Source organism: Lepidochelys olivacea (assembly GCF_965140295.1).
Source record: "Lepidochelys olivacea isolate rLepOli2 genome assembly, chromosome: 17".
In the NCBI taxonomy this organism is placed as follows: Eukaryota; Metazoa; Chordata; order Testudines; family Cheloniidae; genus Lepidochelys; species Lepidochelys olivacea.
This window is the reverse complement of record NC_140427.1, coordinates 18,717,515-18,737,345: the sequence shown is the minus strand read 5'-3', so window position 1 is coordinate 18,737,345 and position 19,831 is coordinate 18,717,515. Positions and strand designations below refer to the sequence as shown.

The window sequence follows — 19,831 nt, the reverse complement described above, 5'->3', positions numbered from 1 at the left end:
GAAAATTGGGGAACAGTTTGTGCCCTTTTTGGTGGATACTGGAGCCACCCTTTCCACTTTAACTTTTGTTCTGGGCTCTTTTTCTTATACCAAGGTCTGGGTGCAGGGTATTGAGGGCAACCCGAGCCCGGCTCCCCTATCCTGCCCCGTCCCTGTGGAGCTGGGTTCTTTAAAGTTGTCACATAGATTTGTTGTCATGCCAGAAGGCCCCGTTAACCTTCTTGGGTGGGACATGCTTAGCAAGCTGGGAGCCCACATATATTGTGCCCCCGGGGGGCTTCGCATGTCTGTCCCGGACTCGGCGGTTGCTTCTCTTATGGCCTTGGTTACCCCGATTCCCGATCTCCCCACAGAATTGTCCAGCGTTCCACTCAATTTGTGGAGCATGAGTTCCACTGATGTGGGCCTCCTTAAATCAGCCACTCCAGTCAGTCTGCAGGTGAGGGATGGGCCGCCTCCCTCCGTAAAACAATATCCCTTGCCGAAGGAGGCGGAGGAAGGTATTTCCCTTCTTATCTCTAGCTACTTAACCCAGGAGGTCTTGGTTCCGTGCACTTCTCCTAGTAATAAAAAGTCAAAACCGGGCCCGGATGGGCGCCCAATTTATCGGTTTGTTCAAGATCTGCGTGCGATAAATAGTCATGTTATAACCCCCTCCCCAGTGGTCCCTGATCCAAGTACTATCCTGACACTGATTCCCCAGTCGGCTACTTGTTTCACGGTTGTAGACTTGTGTGCTGCATTTTTCAGTATTTCTTTCCACCCCGACTCCCCATATCTGTTTGCGTTCACTGGGGGGGGGGGTCAGCAGTTAACCTGGACGCACCTCCCCCAAGGGTTCTCAGGCTCCCCCACTATTTTTTCCCGAATTCTAGCCGATGATTTGAAAGACATTGTTTTGCCTAGCTCCTCTGTTCTAGTCCAATATGTGGATGATTTGTGGATTGCTAGCTCTGATTATAATGCATGTTTAGCTGATTCTGTTACTCTGCTTACTGCATTAGCTAATAAGGGCCACCATGCATCTCCATCCAAGCTGCAGCTGTGCCGAACCTAGGTGATCTATTTAGGTTTTGTGATTCGGCCTGGAGAGCGTTTATTCTCTCCTGATAGGGTGCAGGCAATCTAGGATTACCCGTGCCCGACTACAAAAAAGCAATTGCAGGCTTTCCTGGGGGCTGCGGGGTTCTGCCGACCCTGGATTGTGGCCTTTGAGGAATTGGTGAAACCGTTAGTCCAGGCCACCACAACTTCTAACCCCAATCCTGTTCTCTGGACCCTGGAGATGGCAGTCGCTTTCGCATCCACAAAGAAAGCCCTGATCTCTGCACCCACCTTGGGACTCCCGGATTATGGTCAACCATTTTTTCTCTTCAGTCACAAGCAGCGGGGAGTGGCCAGCCATGTCCTATTGCAGTACCTAGGGGATCGCCCATGCCCCATAGCTTACTATTCCATACAATTAGGCCCTGCCATTCGGGGATCAGTCTCCTGTGTGCAGTCCATTGCCGCTGCAGCCCTTATGGTGGAACGGTCATGCCCTATTGTTCTGGGGCACCCTTTGACTTTCTGGGTCCCCCATGAGGTTGAGGTTCTCTTAAAACAGCATACAACGCAGGCGCTGTCTCCACACAGGGGGCACACAAAAACGAGCTGATTCTGCTGGCCGCTGACATCATCACCCTTTGCCGCTGCAACGTCCTCAACCCCGCTACACTGACACCCCTTCCAGAGGATGGCACGCCTCACCATGTATGTATGGACATCATCGCTGAGAGTGGTAAGCCTCGCCCGGATTTACGTGACCAGCGATGACGTCCATACCCGCAGACACCTTGTCTACCCTGCAAATTGAGGTGACGCAGTTATCTCAGACCACACTGCAGAACCGCTTAGCCTTGGACTATCTCCTTGCAAACCGGTGTGTGTGTGTGTGTGTGTGTGTGTGTGTGTTCGTGTTAACTCAAGCTGTTGTGTCTTTGTGAATCAACACCGCAGGGTGGAAACCGATATCCACACCCTTATACAGCAGGCCACCTCGCTTCACTGTGTCATCCTTGACGACACCAGTACCGGATTCCATGAGACCTGGAGCTGGCTCACCTCCTGGCTGCCAGACTTGGGGAAGGCGTATTTTGTACCTCTTTCTTATGGCTGTTTCTGTTTTTGTATTATTCTTTGTATGCCTACAATGCTGTAGTATGTGCTGCCGGCAAATTTTAATCTCGCATCGAGGTTATTCTGCCCCTATATAATTTACTGACGTACATAAGAAAAGGAGGGACTGTAGGAGGAAGTCAACCTAGTTAGCATATGTGACTCCATTTTGGGTTTCCTCTCGGCCATTAACTAGAAGCGAGCACATCACGTACCAAGGAAGGAAGGATCCTTCAAGGTGGACTGCTGGACAGTTTCAAGATAAGGGAAACAAACCTGGAGACAGGAACCAGCTGACATGCCTGAAATAGTTGCCACTTCAGCTTTTTTGCATGGGGAAGGTGGCTGCAGGGGATTGGTAATAGATAAGGCGAAGGCCTGTTTATTGGGTTAGGCCCCCCAAGGCACACAGGCAGGATGTTTTGCCAACAGTATATAATCTTGGTGTAACCTGTAATCAAGGTCCTGTTCTGCTTAACAGAGCGGTACCACACTCAAGCGTAATAAACCTACAAACTTTGAGATACGCTGCAGTTTGTCTTTATTTGGTTGCATCAGCCTAGAAACAAACTGTACATGTCCTAACTGGAATAATTCGTAACACAGCCCAACCGGTCACTGCTACCACAAATCTCCAATTACAAGCATAGGGCATCAAGACACCAAAAGTGGAGCACCCACAGGGACACTCCTCAAAGAAGAAATATAGATAGCTGGGTTTGTGATGACCAGAAGAACCTCATACTAAATTGCCTGTCAGGTGCAAAGGCTGTGGATCTCACGAGACATCTAGACAGATGTATGTGCAGTGCTGGGTAGTAGCTAATGGTTGTGGTTTATGTAGGTATCAGTGACGCAAGGAAAGACAGGCGAGAGATCCCAGAGGCCAAATTTAGGCTGCTAGGCAAGGGATTAAAGTCCAGGACCTCTGAAGTGCTTTCAGTTCCATGTGCAGGGCCAGAAAGAGAAGTAGAACTGCAAGGTCTCAATTCACAGATGAGATGACAGTGTAAGGAGGAGGGTTGTTGGATTATTACAATCTGGGGAACCTTTTGGGAAAGGAGGATCCTATATAGGAAGGACAGGCTCCATGTAAACCAAAACGGAACCAGACTGCTTCACTGGAGATTTTCAAAAGGAGACTGGACAGCCATCTGTCTTGGATGGTTTAGACACAACAAATCCTGCATCTTGGCAGGGGGTTAGACTGGATGACCCTTGCAGTCCCTTCTAACCCTAAGGTTCTATGATTCTAAGTAAAATTAAAAAGTTGTAGAGGATTTTTTAAACAAAGGGCTGGGGAAAAGCTGACAGATATGGAGAAGCACATGGTTCGGGCAGAGACATCCCTTAGGGATGAATTTATTAATGGGAGAACTCTATATCCTAGTAAACAGGATACAAAAGAAGTTGGTAAGTACAGGTAGGCGCTAGTGAGGAACAGTCAAACACAAAAGAGTCCCATTTAAATACAACACCTAAAGGCAAGCAACTGAATATTAACAAAATGTACAAGTGCTTTTTATAAGATGGGTGTACCAGAGTGCCTGGTATTAATCAAGGATAATGATATAATAGGCATTGTGGGAACTTGGTGGCATGAGGATAATCAATGGGACAAAGTAATCCCATGGTACAAAATACATAGGAATGACAGAGAAGGTCATGCTGGTCGGGGAGTGGCACTATATGTGAAAGAAAGCATAGAGTCAAATAAAAGTGAAAACTTTAAATGAATCAAACTGTACCATAAAATCTTTATTGATAGAAATTCCGTGCTTGAACAATAAGAGTATAGCAGTAGGACTATACTACCAACCACCTGACCAGAATGGTGACACCAACTGTGAAATGCTCAGGGAGATGAGAGGTTGAAAAAGCAAATGCAGCAATAATAATGGAGGATTTCAAGTATCCTCAAATTGATTGGGTATGTGTCTCCTCAGGGAGGGATGCAGAGAGAAAATTCTAGACACCACTGATGCGGCCTGTAGAACCCACAAAAGGGAGAGGAAATTCCTGATTTAGTCCTAAATGGATCCCAGGATCCCAGTCTAAGAGGTAAATAGAGATGAGACGCTCCGTAATAGCAACCACAATGTAATTAAATATAACATCCTTGTAAGGGGCAAAATTCCAAAAGAAACCCATCACAGCAGCACTTCACCTCAAAAAGGGGAAGTACATAAAAATGAGGAAGCTAGTTAAACAGAAATTAAGGAATAGTCACAAGGTGAAATGCCTGCCAACTGCATGGAGACTGAAAACAGCAAAATAGAGGCTCAAACTAAATGCATATCTCAAATGCCACAATGGCTAACCAATAGAGTAAAAGAGGCAGTTAGAGGCAAAAAGATATCCTTTAAAAATTGGAATTCTAATCCTAATGAGGAATATAGAAAGAAGCAATCAAGTGTAAAAGTACAGGAAGGCAGGCCGAGAAAGAATCTGAAGATCAACTAAGCTAAGGACACAAAAACTAACAGCAAAAAATGTTTAAGTACATCAGAAAAAGGAACCCTACCTAACAGTCAGTGAGACCACCTGATAACTGACGTGCTAAAGGAGCAATCAAGGAAGACAAAGCCATTGTGGAGAAGCTAAATGAATTCTTTGCATCCGTCTTCACTGCAGAGGATGTGGGGGAGATCCCCATACCCGAGTCATTCTTTTTAGGTGACAAAACTGAGGAACTGTCCCAGACAGAAGTGACAACAGAGGTGGTTTTGGAACAAATTGATATATGAAACAGTAATAAGGCACCAGGACTAGATAGTATTCACCCAAGAATCCTGAATAAGCCTCTATACCAGATGACTGGAAGATAGCTAATGTAATGCCTATTTTTAAAAAAGGATCCAGAGAAGATCCTGCCCATTACAGGCTAGTAGGTACCAGGTAAATTTGTTGAAACTATAATAAAGAATAAATGTATCAGATAATAGATAAATATATGATATGTTGGGAAGAGTCAAAAAGCATGTGAACAAGGGTGATCCATTCAATATAGTGTTGTTGGACTTTCAGAAAGCCTTTGACAAGGTCCCACACCAAAGGCTCTCAAGCAAAGTGGGCAGTCATGGGATAAGAGAGAAGATCCTCTAATGGATCACTAACTGATTAAAAGATAGGAAACAAAGGCAGGTAGGAATAAACGGTCAGTTTTCACAAGAGAGAGAGTTCCCCAAGGATCTGTATTGGGACCTGTGCTGTTCAACACATTCATAAATGAACTTTAAAAGGGGGTGAACAGTGAGGTGACAAAACTGGCACACTTTACAAAATTACTCAAATTAGTTAACTACAAAGCTGATTGCGAACAGTTACAAATGGCTCTCACTAAACTAAGGGACTGGATGCCAAAATGGTAGATGAAATTCAGTGTTGATATATGCAAGTAATGCATATTGGAAAACATTATTCCAACTATACATACAAAAGAATGGGGTCTAAATTAGCTGTTACCACTTAAGAAAAATCTTGGAGTCATTGTGGATAGTTCTCTGAAAACATCCACTCAATGTGCAGCAGCAGTCAAAAAAGTTAACAGAATGTTAGAAACCATTACGAAAGGGATAAATAAGATGACAGAAAATACCATAATGCCACTATACAAGTCCAACAATACTGTGTGCAGTTCTGGTCACCCCATCTCAAAAACAGATCACAGAATCATAGAAGATTAGGGTTGGAAGAGACCTCAGGAGGTCATCTAGTCCAACCGCCTGCTCAAAGCAGGACCAACCCCAACTAAATCATCCCAGCCAGGGCTTTGTCAAGCCAGGCCTTAAAGACCTCTAAGGATGGAGGTTCCACCACCTCCCTAGGTAACCCATATTAGAGTTGGACTAAGGGGGGACATGAGAGAGGTCTATAAAATCATGAATGGTATGGAGAATGTGAATAGGGAAGTGTTATTTACCCTTTCACATAACACAAGAACTAGAGGTCACCAGATGAAATTAATAGGCAGCACATTTAAAACAAAGAAAAGGCAGTACCATTTCATACAATGCACAGTTAACCTGTGGAACTCATTGCAATGGGATTTTGTGAAGGCCAAAAGTATAAATGGCTTCAAAAAAGATCCATCAATGGCTATTATAGCCAAGAAGGTCAGGGATGCAATCCTGGTATCCCTAAACCTCCAACTGACAGAAACCATCAGGCACAGACCACTGTCAGAGACAGGATACTGGGCTAGACAGACCAGTACGGCCATTCTTATGTTTTTAACTTCATTTAAGGCCACGTACAACCCATCTATGGAAAGAAATCAAAACACCCTTAACTACTAACAGTACTCTGTAGGTCATTCCTAACACATTCAAACCATTTCAATTTAAATACGGCATAGAACTGCAATTCCAGAATGAAAACACTGATCAAAGAGGATTTGGTACATGAATGAAATAAATGTATATGGCATAAAAAAGCCACACATAATAAATGCAAATTTTGTAGTTGCATTAGAGTGCCTGGACCTGCAAGGTGCTGACTTCCCTCAGCTCCCATTGGTTTCAAGATCACAAGCTCTTCATGACATGTCCTTCTACATGTTTGCATGACATTTAGCATAATGGGCCTTGATCCTGACTGAAGTACTTAAGTGCTACGCCTGTCAAAATAAATAAATAAATAAAAAGCAAACAACTGGAGTTGATGGTTCTTTACACTTTCCAAGATCAGGTCCCAAGCTCCTAAACAAAGGTGGTCAAAGTGCATGACCAATAGAGTGCCACAAAGTGAACTGTGGTTGTGTCTCTACTTTTATCTAAGTAGCGCAACTGCCAAGGGTAGAGCTCCCAGTACGCAATGTTACATCTATTGCAGTCCAGTCTGAAGACCTGGATGCTGAGGGACCTGCAGTCTCAATGGGCCACTCCCTTCATATTAAAGAGAGGTGGCTGTAACATGCATCTTTTGCTGCAATTTAGGTTCAGCATATTGTGCCCCAGTAAACTGTCAATGAGACTTCTAGCTGGGCAATGTTTGGATCCCCAAGTCTTACATGATAAACAAAGCCTACTCTCCCATGTGGTAGAACTATTTGCTGCTAGTGTAACTCAGAATTGGATATTTACAAGGAAACCACAAGTTGTGTGTAAAGGGAAATAGGTTTTTACAGTGAGCATATTTCGTTTCCTGGTGCAGGAAGCATGTTTTCTGAAAGGCAAGAAAGCTTGGGTATTTTCAGAGACAGCAGGTTTTTGCACCTTAGATAATGGTCTTTTCATGTACCGGGGTCACCTTAAAAAACTTGCCAACTGCCTTAAAAAATGAAACATTACCTCGGTATTTGCACTATTATCTGGGCATTCCCTGTAGTAATTATTTAGAATTCTGCAAGTACCGAGGTAACTTTACTAATTTATCTGAGGAAAAATTGAGCAGAGAAGATATACTTTTTAAAAAAACAAAACAAAGTTCTTAATATATAGTGGATTAAAAAAATACTTGTTTGGCCTTAGACCAGTCTTACTATAATCTCAGTATTTAATGACTGCTATGTAACTTCAGTATGCTAGCTGGATCACTACTAGGTAGTGCTGAAGGCAACAACAGAATGCTTAAAAGAAGAATGTCCAGCTATCACATGATACTATAGGAAAAGTTCTAAAGGAAATCCTATTGGTCCAGTCAAAGTAAAATAGTCATATGCAGACATGCAAATTTCGAAGTGGCTATAAGCATGCAATAGTCTTCCTTTATTAAATACCAATATATCTGCGCACACTAATTTTATGAAATACAATTAGGGCTAATCCTAATATTCTTCAAACAGTCAGAATTACAATCTGAGAGAAAGAGTGCAATTTTTTCCACCTACCTTGATTTTTCACTTCAGCAAATTCCTTGTTGTATTCCTCTAGAGTTTCCCTAAGTTTCTGGTTCTCTGTTTCAATATCATGCATGCGCTGGACTTTCAGCTGAAGCTGCTGTCCTAGATCCAGAGCTGGAACTGGATCTAAATAATAAAAAGACAACAGCAACACCGCTATAGCTTTAGTAGCTCAGAATCCTGAAATTCTTTGTGGAGGAATTCTCCTTCTTCCTTAGTTAAAATGACATTCTAAAGGTCATATGCAGTGTTGTTGTAGTAAAGCCTAGGTCTTATTTACTTTCCTCTACTTTCTCACGTGTTTTTTTAAAATGATATACAATTCTTTATATTTAGGCTCTCCCTTATTTTCTAAATGATGAATAATATCTTTTTAAAGTGACTGAAAGTATTTTGACAGCATCTTTAAAATGACACAGACTAACCAGGCATGAAAAGTCTCGAGATCCAATCTATTTTTATGAAAAAGACATTAATGTACAAGATGTTTTGTTGTTCTTTTGTTGAGTAAAAGCAACAAAAATTATATTAATTACTGATTAATGGAGTCCTTTAAATACCTCCCCTTTCAAAGAACCATACTTTTGAACAAGCTTATACCATTACCATAAGGCCCTCAGCCATAAGGCACAAACAAGTACGGCTGTGGGGATCTGTGAAAGATCTGTTATTTGATATCAGAATCTCTTGCGTGAATATGATTACAAACCTTTGGCTCATTTTCTATCATAGTGACATTTACTAGTAAACAACTGATGCGAATGCTAATAAAATTTAATTCTGCTAACTGGAGATTTTATGGTACTTATTCTCTATTTTTCTTACACAATAAATTAAATACAAATTTGAAACACTTTATATGTTCTCCTATTGTCAATTCTATCAATTTCTATTCAGCTAAAAACACTGTTACAATACACCTGCCATGTACGGATAGAGAATTTATTCTGGGATCTCAGCTTCCCAGTCAGTGTTGGAAAATGCTGGAGTCCAATGGACTTATAAAAAATTATTGAATGCATTTCTCTTATGGGCGCCAGCATCACTTGTGAAATGGCTGCAAAGATTTAGTCTCCTGTTGAGGAATGCTAAACACTAAACTCAGTGGATCAACAACAGTATATATTATGGAGTTCACTTAATTTTCAAACACCGTAGTCATTAATTTTTCAGACCACCCTCAGTCTCTGGAAACATAATAAGTCTATTGTACCTCTGTTAACACATTAAGCATGAGCCTGTGTGTTTTTCAATATGCTAGCGTTGTTTCACAGTTTATAAAAGAACAGTGCTGGGTTATGTTGAACTCAGAGACATCGTAAGTAGTATACTGCATTTTGTTATTTAGTTTCTCAACAGCTTATGACATACCTTCTTCATAATATAAAATCTAGGCTGCTTGTCATCTATTCTCTGTACGTACATTCATAGTTTATGACTACATAGATTTTTCATTTGTTTTTAGGCCAAATACTTTTCATTATTATTATCTCTATTAAAATATTTGTAATAAATCAAATTTAAAATGTTATTGTGGCAGGTACAGGGGGTCTGGGTAAGGAATTATACATAAAGTTGAAGTTATAGCAGCACTGAGAAGTCCCTACAATATTTATACACAGTCCAGTTAAGGTGCAGGCTGTCACAACATGAACCTTCTCCCATGCAGCCAAAACAACCATTACCTAGAACGACCATTTTGTCACATTTCTTCAGCCCAGTGTTTCTCCAGCAAAGCCCGTCCAGCACTTTGGACTACTAATCATAAAGAAAGACTGGATGGTGTCAGCCTATTTGATTTAGGGCTATAATACAAACTTAAAAATATAGCAAGTGAGGACCTAAAACTTTATCTGTGATACTTCTATAAAATACTATTAACATTTGTGCTAACAGGCCTAAAATACCATGGCCAATACAAACTGTATTTATAAGAACCAGTGTTCGTACACTGCCTTCTATCCCCATGATTTTTAAAAACATTTTTAGTACATTCATTTTAAAAACCCAGGATACGCACAAGACGCTGTAACAATGCGGAGGCCGGTGGCACCTTACAGACTAACAGATTTATTTGGGCGTAAGCTTTCATTTTCACTCCATGCATCTGAAGAAGTGGGTATTTACCCACGAAAGCTTACACCCAAATAAATCTGTAAGTCTTTAAGGTGCCACCGGACTGCTCGTTGTTTTTGTGGATACAGACTAACACGGCTACCCCTCTGATAGTTGGCACCATACAAGACGCTGTCTGCTCCAAATAAACAATGCTTTTCTAGACTGAAATTAGGAAGGAATTCAAAGACGTATAAAAATAACACATGCATTATAAAGTGAATAATGACTAACCCTTTAGTCAAATTTTCAATCCCTGTAAAGCATTATACTGTAAATAAAAATTCATGCAACCTCATAATTATTCATCAGGACATGTATATTTAATTTAGCTCTATTAAAGGTTAATGCTAAAGTAGCAAACAGTCACAGAAGGACCAAAATGTAAAAACCGTCTCCCATGCATTAAATTTCAAACTTTACTATAGCTTAGTTGACCAACTAAAAGCCTGCAGCCTTAGAATATTGTTTTGGGATTCGTAAAAGGCATTGCCGAAGTACCTCTTAGGCTTAATTTATAAATGAAACTAATTACTGCATGACAACATAATGACTATGACTTGCTTTGGCTAGAGAGTCAAACAATTAATTTATGTATCTCAAACCCCAACGTGCATTTTAAACTTTAGAAATCACAGCTTTTTGGTCTTCTTAATTATCTCCAACACCATTTAAACTTCACACAGGTATTACTGTGTTCAATGTAAGCACCACAATCTGAAATCTTTGATGTTATATTTTTCTTCTTGATTGGTGTGAGGGGGTTTGGGGGAGGGGGGGAACAACCAGAACTTGCACATATAAAAGGCTGTCTTTTTATGTTACACAGATTTCATATAATTTAACAGGAGGTCATTGACATTTGAAGGAACTGAAATGAAATGGTGATAGCGTACAGAAAGCAGCAAAGACAAGGTTCCAAATAAGGGAGTGCTTTTTCTCTAACCCCCAGTACAGCAAAACCTTGCTAATCGACACTAGTAACTGAAAGACTCACTGTAAATGACAATTTTGCAAGCTAGAGATTAAGTCCCAAATCAAGAGTCTGGTGCCCCGCCTGGGCACAGAGCTGACAAGAAGGCGGGGAAAGAGAGGAAATGCTAAAATCGCTAGTATACAAAAATGCCTATAAATCATTACCATCTGGCATTAGTTAGGTGAAAGGTGAGCTGAGATACCTGCTTTTATGCTAAACCTTTCATTTTATTATGACCTCATCTTCCAACTCCCCATACCCATTTTTTTCTGTCTAATCCACCTGTTGCATCCTAACACCAAGACAGAAACTCATCTTTATTTCTATTTGTTTAGTGACTAGCATAATGAGGCCCTGATCCTTGACTGAGCGTCAGACATAGTACCATAATAGAAATACTAAATAATAGTCAAAACTATTCTATGCCACTCAAGCCCTGAGGATGGGCTAGTGTCCACAGAACTCACCCTTCCCCTAACCTTTCCATGTGCTGCCTTCTCAGTGCTGCTTCACAAGGAGCTCACTCTGAGCAGGTCTCCCAGGCCACACACATGGCAGACCTGTGTGAATGCGCAGGTGTGCAGCTACAAATGAGGCTCTGGTCAAGAAGGAGGGGGCTGGATATGCCTCTGAATGAACAAAGACATGCAAAAAACAACTGTGTTAACTTTGGACAAATGCAGTGTCGTTTTCCTGGCAGATAATACTTCACAATGTACTAGTTAATGCACACTCTTTTTTTTTTTTTAAAACAAAATACACTAGTCAAATTAATATAAGGCCTTAATAAGAGGATCTGCTGTTAAACCACTTCTGAGAGGGGAAAGAACACCAATTTTTTGGTGGAGTTTATAAATGTGTGGACGAGCCAGGTTCTATTGTGCATATTTTAAGAGCAGGGTTTTAAAGTAAAAGAAGGGTGGATCTCAGTGAAACAATGCACTGCATTACCAGCCTGATGTAACATTTCAGCAATAGCCATAACATTTTAACGCTTAGACCAAATGTAAACTCTGCCATAGTACCACAAAGTAAAACTGGACTATCACTGAACAGATGAATTTCCAAACTGAGTTTTCTTCAAAAACAATTCTCCATGCATTGTACAAGCTGGAAAAAAACCCACAGATCTTAATAATTCAATATAACTGTTTACACAAAGAGCACTGTGGGTAATGTTGCCCTCCCCTGTCATTAGGCAGAAGATGAATGCACCCCCTTGTGAGTGCTGTTCATGCAATGACATCACGCTCCTGCATGCGTTACTTTTCGCCAGTGCACTCTAGGCTAATGTAATCATACGATTATATAATTAACCCAGCTGTCTCATTAAGAAAATCAACTGGAATTCAGGGCATAATTAGTCATACAGCAATTAGCATGCTGATGAGCAACTGATGAAAAGCTGTCTAGATATTGAATATGCTGGGACCACCTTATTTATTTAAAAAGAAAAAGAAAAAAGCACCTCAGCAGAAAAAAAAAATAAGATCAATTTTAAGAAGTTAATCTTTAAAAATATTTCTGATAGTACCTGTTTGAAAAGATAGAGAAGTGAAAAAAATAGTGAAATTATTTCTAAATAATGTGAACAGACTTCAGAAGCAAAAATCAATTGTGCCCTATATTATGTAGTTCGTCCCTATTTAAAATTAATTATTCCATCTGCAAACTAATACAAGACAAAGAGACTAATACAAAGCCAGACTGGAAAGGTAAATCCTATCAACTAAGACGGAAAAACTGTCACTGTTTAAATTTACAATTCACACAGTATTGACCAACCCTTAACTATCCCTGATACTATTAAAAAAAAATTGAGGACATTTGCATGGCTTGAGGTTTCTTTATAGAAACTGCTTTACCAAGCCTTGAGATTGTACCTGAAATGTGAGAAGTGATGATTACTTGATTGCTCAGCAAACATAACAGTGTCCTAGCCATTTCTGGTATACAGCCACATTGTTTCTTATATTTAAAAGATTTTGTAGGTGGCTAATTGGTGTTATGGAAAATGGGAACTCCTAACCACAGAAGGCATGAGTTATAAAGTGCTCCCTAGACTCAACCATAGGGACTGATTCCTGTTTTGCCAACGGGAGAGAATTGGAATGTATGGAATGGAGTATGTTCAACAGGATCAGGACAATGTTCTCTGTGAATTTTAAGTCTCCACACAAAGCTTTCACATCAGCATGACTGTGGACTTAAAATTTCTGCAAGAGTAACGTGCTAAAACACAGGTCACTATAAATTTCAGATGTGTCTACATATGTTGTAGGATTTAACTTTGTGCCACAGTGGTAGTGTTAAAATATCCACACTTGCACCATTTCTAACAGTAACTAGTAATGTAATACCTGCGTTGAAATGTACAAATATGTTGCTAGGACAGGAAAGATGCAAATCATAAACCTTTAAAACTAATCATAAGCCTCTAATTTCAGAGTTTACTGGTGCCCTTGTTCAGTGACATACAGAAAAAAGGGTACACCACTCCATACTTAAGAACAGAAAATCAGGTTTCCCATTTTATTTGGTTTAGTAATGAAAATCTGAACCACCTTATAAAAACTTGTTCACCTGATATTTTAGATATGGAGCTTTTGACGTGATTTTTCAGAACAAAAGTCTGGTCTCTCTCACCCCTGCTTCATCCTCATTACAGGCCTATAACATTGACAACAGTAAGACAGCAAGTTATGAAACACTGCCAGAACTAGTGGCAATTAATATTTTATATAATTGGTAATGTGTTTCCTAAGGTTTGGATCTAAAAATAATACATCCAATGCACTGCAATTCTTTCAAAGAGACTATTTGTGTTGCCTAAACTATGTCTTAAGTGATGCTTTTTTAGCAATTGTTCTCAAGAAACTCCCACACAAAATGACAAGCAGTGAAAGAAAATTCCTAAATGTGAGTTTTTTAAATGTACAACTACAATTAAACGTACAAAAAAACACAACGAAGCCAGTTCACAAGTTCTGCTGTGTCACACTGTCATCACCACAAAGCAAAATGAGTTTTTAAATATATTGGTTTTTTCCCCCAAGCCTCATCTTTGCAACAAACATTTGTGGTGGAGGCACTCCTTAGGAATACTGTCTCTGGGTTAGTAAAGGCACGGCAATGAGTTGTACAAGGTCTTGATGGAGTAAATGCAAATGATTTCTTGGGAGATCACACGTGAAAATAATCTGAAAACATGTTTTAGAAAAATAATAATTACATTGTGGCTTTTGAATATTCAAATACCTCACAGCATACTTAATTAATTCATTAATTATTCCCCTGAAAATTCAGGGATAAATTGAAATAGCCTAGAGAGACTGAGGCAAAGATTCCATGCAATAAACTGCAGCTCTCCTCCTCTTCCCCTGTGACTCCACTAGCCCAAGGGACAGAAGAGTTATTGCCCTAATTCCATTTTGAAACAAAGCCCATCATCGCCTCCCCCCCACCTCCCCCCATTTTATATAGAACATGAAAAGGCTGTGCTTTAAAACCAAGAATTACACATATCATCTGGTTTTTCCAATGGGCTGAATTATCCCTTATTTTTCCAATTTTACAAAGTGGAGCATTCCCGCCTGACCCCCAAACACATATCACCCATTTAGATTAAAACAATAGGACACCGCATAAAAACAAAAAACAAAACACTACAGCAGGGAATTTAAGGTGTCCACAAACAGTGAAGGGAATGACAGGTTTCAGAATAGCAGCCGTGTTAGTCTGTATCCGCAAAAAGAAAAGGAGTACTTGTGGCACCTTAGAGACTAACAAATTTATTTGAACATAAGCTTTCGTGAGCTACAGCATGCATCCAATGAAGTGAGCTGTAGTTCACAAAAGCTTATGCTCAAAGCTTATGCACAAATAAATATCTCATAGGTGCCACAAGTATTCCTTTTCTTTTTAGTGAAGGGAATGTTAGTCTTCATTATCAAAAAATAGTACAAGCCTAAATTCTGCAGGCATCTGAAGGCTTTAGAGCAGTGATACTCAGACCTTAATGGTTCAAGAGCCAAATTAGCAATCAACATTACCCAAAAGAGCCACAGTAGAGTGAATTCATAGTTTCATTTACTGTTATATATATAATTTTCACAGCAAAATGACTGACCAAGTATTCTACAATTGGTTAACAACATAGTAAAATATCCCGGTTAATAATTAAATCACATGGCGTTTTAATATCATGTACTGCAAAAAGCCCTAGGAGACATATTAAAGAGCCACTTGCTGCTCCTGAGCCTCAATCTGAGTATCACTGCTTTAAAGGCAAAAGAAACATGATTCTGCTGCTTGGACAGAAGGTCAGATATAGGATGTGGCACACTGAGAGACTGTTTCTCATGGAGCATCATAGAGCACTTCTCCTGTAGCAGCATTCTCCACAGCTTGCAGGAAGAGTGAAGTGTTGTGTGATGGGATGTGGCCAGTTGAACCATAATTGTGTGTATCCTTTAAGCCATAAATTGGTTCCTCGATACCATGGCTATTGTTTAAAATCTACCTTATCTACCAAACCTAGAATGGCTAGAGCTTCTACTGCCGCACTGGCTGCAAAGGTGCTCCAGGCCTGCCCTGACTTGAGAAGCAGCATTTCTTTTTTTGCACTAATGTCCATACCGCTCCAACAGAGTTTCAGTTAGCTGGGTGCATGATTTGCTCCTTAAGTTACATTCGTGTCCTTCTCTTTCAAAGAAGCTACAAAAATAAAGCTTCCCACAATTTTTAAACATAAAAGTCAGTTCTCCATAATTATAAATAAAATAATATTTCACAAAATTTATGAATACAATATGGCATCAGACAAAGAGCCTAATAATTCACAGGAGGAACAACCACAATTCAGAATGCTCCAGTTCAATTTCTAATATTCCAGTAGGGTTGCCAACTTTCTACTCGCACAAAACTGAACACCCTTGCCCCGCCCCCTGCCCGTCCCTCCTTTGTGCCCCATCTCTGAGGCCCCGCCTCCTGCTCACTCCATCCCCATTCCCTCTGTTGCTCCCTCTCCCCACCCTCACCCACTTGTTCATTTTCACCAGGCTGGGGCAGGGGGTTGGGGTGCGGGAGTGGGTGAGGGCTCTGGGATGGGGCCAGGGATGAGGGGTTTGGGGTATAGAAGGCGGCTCCAGGCTGGGGGGGTGGGGGGTGGAGCAGAGGGGTTCAGAGTATGGGAGGGGGCTCTGGACTGAGGCAGGGGGTTGGGGTGCAGGCTCTGGGGAACGGGTTCTGGGGTGGGGCCTGAAATGAGGGGTTCTTGGTGCGAGGCAGTGAGGGCTCTGGCTGGTGGTGCAGACTGGGGGGGGCTGGGAATGAGGGGTTTGGGGTGCAGGAGGGGGATCAGGGCTGGGGCAGGTGGTTGGGGCGTGGGAAGCAGGCTTACCTCAGGCAGTTCCCACCAAGCGGACTTTTAACAGCCCGGTTAGTGGTGCTAATCAGAGCTGCCAGGGTCCTGGCGTTCTGGTCGAAAACCGGACACGTGGCAACCCTATATTCCAGTAACATCTGAGGAAGTCTGAATTTACTACTTGCAGCCTAAGATCAATACAATGTTACAGAAAAGCACTCAAACTCTAAGACTAATTTCTCCTATTCTGAAACTATAATAAAAAAATTTGTAGTTCGTTTACCCTCAACCTTTCTTCCCCTGAAAAGCATTCAGAATATGTTTTGATAAAAAGCTCGGGCCTTATTCTACTTCAGTCTCACACTGGAGGGAAGAGGGTCACTATCCTCATCTGTCCTTTCACAAGTAGAATCAAGAATCCTACATCTTGCACTCTGAACTCTAGCATTGCCTGCAGCATTGGACACCCTGACAGGGGTAGTAGCGGGCAGGCTTGGGGGTTGGGGCAGAGCTGTAGCAACAGTCCCTAGAGCAGCATCTTTCAAAGGATGCTGCAGCTTTTACTCCCACCTGAACCTTCACACTGCCCCCAGGAATATTCTGTCTCTTCCCCTAAGGCACAATCTTCCAGCCATTGCCAACATCTACCTGCACCTTCTCTCTAAGCCTCCAAACCTCCACCATACCTAATGTGTCAGTTCCTGATAAATATGTAATAGAGTTCTTAAAGTGCAGGCTTTAGGGATATTTTCCCTATATTATTTCAGCTTTTAGAAAGCTACGATACTTATCCCAATTATTAATTCAATAAGAAAAAAAGAGAAAAATATGTCAACTGGTATTACAGACTGGTCCAGGAGAGCTGGCTGTATTTCAAGGAATCCCTGTTGAGGTTACAGGGACAAACCATCCCAATGAGTCAAAAGAATAGTAAATATGGCAGGCGACCAGCTTGGCTTAATGGTGAAATCCTAACGGATCTTAAACATAAAAAAGAAGCTTACAAGAAGTGGAAGGTTGGACATACAAATGCACAAAGCCTTGGAAACAAGCAGGGAGAACTGGAGGTCCTGGTGATGTCAAGGAACTATGACGTGATCGGAATAACAGAGACTTGGTGGGATAACTCATATGACTGGAGTACTATCATGGATGGTTATAAACTGTTCAGGAAGGACAGGCAGGGCAGAAAAGGTGGGGGAGTAGCACTGTATGTAAGGGAGCAGTATGACTGCTCAGAGCTCCGGTACGAAACTGCAGAAAAACCTGAGTGTCTCTGGATTAAGTTTAGAAGTGTGTGCAACAAGAGTGATGTAGTGGTGGGAGTCTGCTATAGACCACCGGACCAGGGGGATGAGGTGGATGAGGCTTTCTTCCGGCAGCTCACGGAAGCTACTAGATCGCATGCCCTGATTCTCATGGGTGACTTTAATTTTCCTGATATCTGCTGGGAGAGCAATACAGCGGTGCATAGACAATCCAGGAAGTTTTTGGAAAGCGTAGGGGACAATTTCCTGGCACAAGTGCTAGAGGAGCCAACTAGGGGGGGTGCTTTTCTTGACCTGCTGCTCACAAACCGGGTAGAATTAGTGGGGGAAGCAAAAGTGGATGGGAATCTGGGAGGCAGTGACCATGAGTTGGTTGAGTTCAGGATCCTGACGCAGGGAACAAAGGTAAGCAGCAGGATACGGACCCTGGACTTCAGGAAAGCAGACTTCGACTCCCTCAGGGAACGGATGGCCAGGATCCCCTGGGGGACTAACTTGAAGGGGAAAGGAGTCCAGGAGAGCTGGCTGTATTTCAAGGAATCCCTGTTGAGGTTACAGGGACAAACCATCCCGATGAGACGAAAGAATAGTAAATATGGCAGGCGACCAACTTGGCTTAATGGTGAAATCCTAGCGGATCTTAAACATAAAAAAGAAGCTTACAAGAAGTGGAAGGTTGGACATATGACCAGGGAAGAGTATAAAAATATTGCTCGGGCATGTAGGAATGTTATCAGGAGGGCCAAATCGCACCTGGAGCTGCAGCTAGCCAGAGATGTCAAGAGTAACAAGAAGGGTTTCTTCAGGTATGTTGGCAACAAGAAGAAAGCCAAGGAATGTGTGGGCCCCTTACTGAATGAGGGAGGCAACCTAGTGACAGAGGATGTGGAAAAAGCTAATGTACTCAATGCTTTTTTTGCCTCTGTTTTCACTAACAAGGTCAGCTCCCAGACTGCTGCGCTGGGCATCACAAAATGCGGAAGAGATGGCCAGCCCTCTGTGGAGATAGAGGCGGTTAGGGACTATTTAGAAAAGCTGGACGTGCACAAGTCCATGGGGCCGGACGAGTTGCATCCGAGAGTGCTGAAGGAATTGGCGGCTGTGATTGCAGAGCCACTGGCCATTATCTTTGAAAACTCGTGGCGAACCGGGGAAGTCCCGGATGACTGGAAAAAGGCTAATGTAGTGCCAATCTTTAAAAAAGGGAAGAAGGAAGATCCTGGGAACTACAGGCCAGTCAGCCTCACCTCAGTCCCTGGAAAAATCATGGAGCAGGTCCTCAAAGAATCAATCCTGAAGCACTTGCATGAGAGGAAAGTGATCAGGAACAGCCAGCATGGATTCACCAAGGGAAGGTCATGCCTGACTAATCTAATCGCCTTTTATGATGAGATTACTGGTTCTGTGGATGAAGGGAAAGCAGTGGATGTATTGTTTCTTGACTTTAGCAAAGCTTTTGACACGGTCTCCCATAGTATTCTTGTCAGCAAGTTAAGGAAGTATGGGCTGGATGAATGCACTATAAGGTGGGTAGAAAGCTGGCTAAATTGTCGGGCTCAACGGGTAGTGATCAATGGCTCCATGTCTAGTTGGCAGCCGGTATCAAGTGGAGTGCCCCAGGGGTCGGTCCTGGGGCCGGTTTTATTCAATATCTTCATAAATGATCTGGAGGATGGTGTGGATTGCACTCTCAGCAAATTTGCGGATGATACTAAACTGGGAGGAGTGGTAGATACGCTGGAGGGGAGGGATAGGATACAGAAGGACCTAGACAAATTGGAGGATTGGGCCAAAAGGAATCTGATGAGGTTCAATAAGGATAAGTGCAGGGTCCTGCACTTAGGACGGAAGAACCCAATGCATAGCTACAGACTAGGGACCGAATGGCTAGGCAGCAGTTCTGCGGAAAAGGACCTAGGGGTGACAGTGGACGAGAAGCTGGATATGAGTCAGCAGTGTGCCCTTGTTGCCAAGAAGGCCAATGGCATTTTGGGATGTATAAGTAGGGGCATAGCGAGCAGATCGAGGGACGTGATCGTTCCCCTGTATTTGACATTGGTGAGGCCTCATCTGGAGTACTGTGTCCAGTTTTGGGCCCCATACTACAA

At 42.0% G+C, this 19,831-nt stretch overlaps 1 protein-coding gene across 3 annotated transcripts in view; it reads right to left on the bottom strand.

Moving 5' to 3' along the window:
* CUX1 (cut like homeobox 1) overlaps nucleotides 1–19,831 on the bottom strand; it is a 406,407-nt gene that overhangs the window by 195,418 nt on the left and 191,158 nt on the right. For all 3 annotated transcript variants that reach the window (XM_084651152.1, XM_084651150.1, XM_084651151.1), the window contains exon 5: nucleotides 7,988–8,125. In XM_084651152.1, the coding sequence (XP_084507278.1) occupies nucleotides 7,988–8,125 (138 nt within the window). The remainder of the gene's footprint in view (nucleotides 1–7,987; nucleotides 8,126–19,831) is intronic.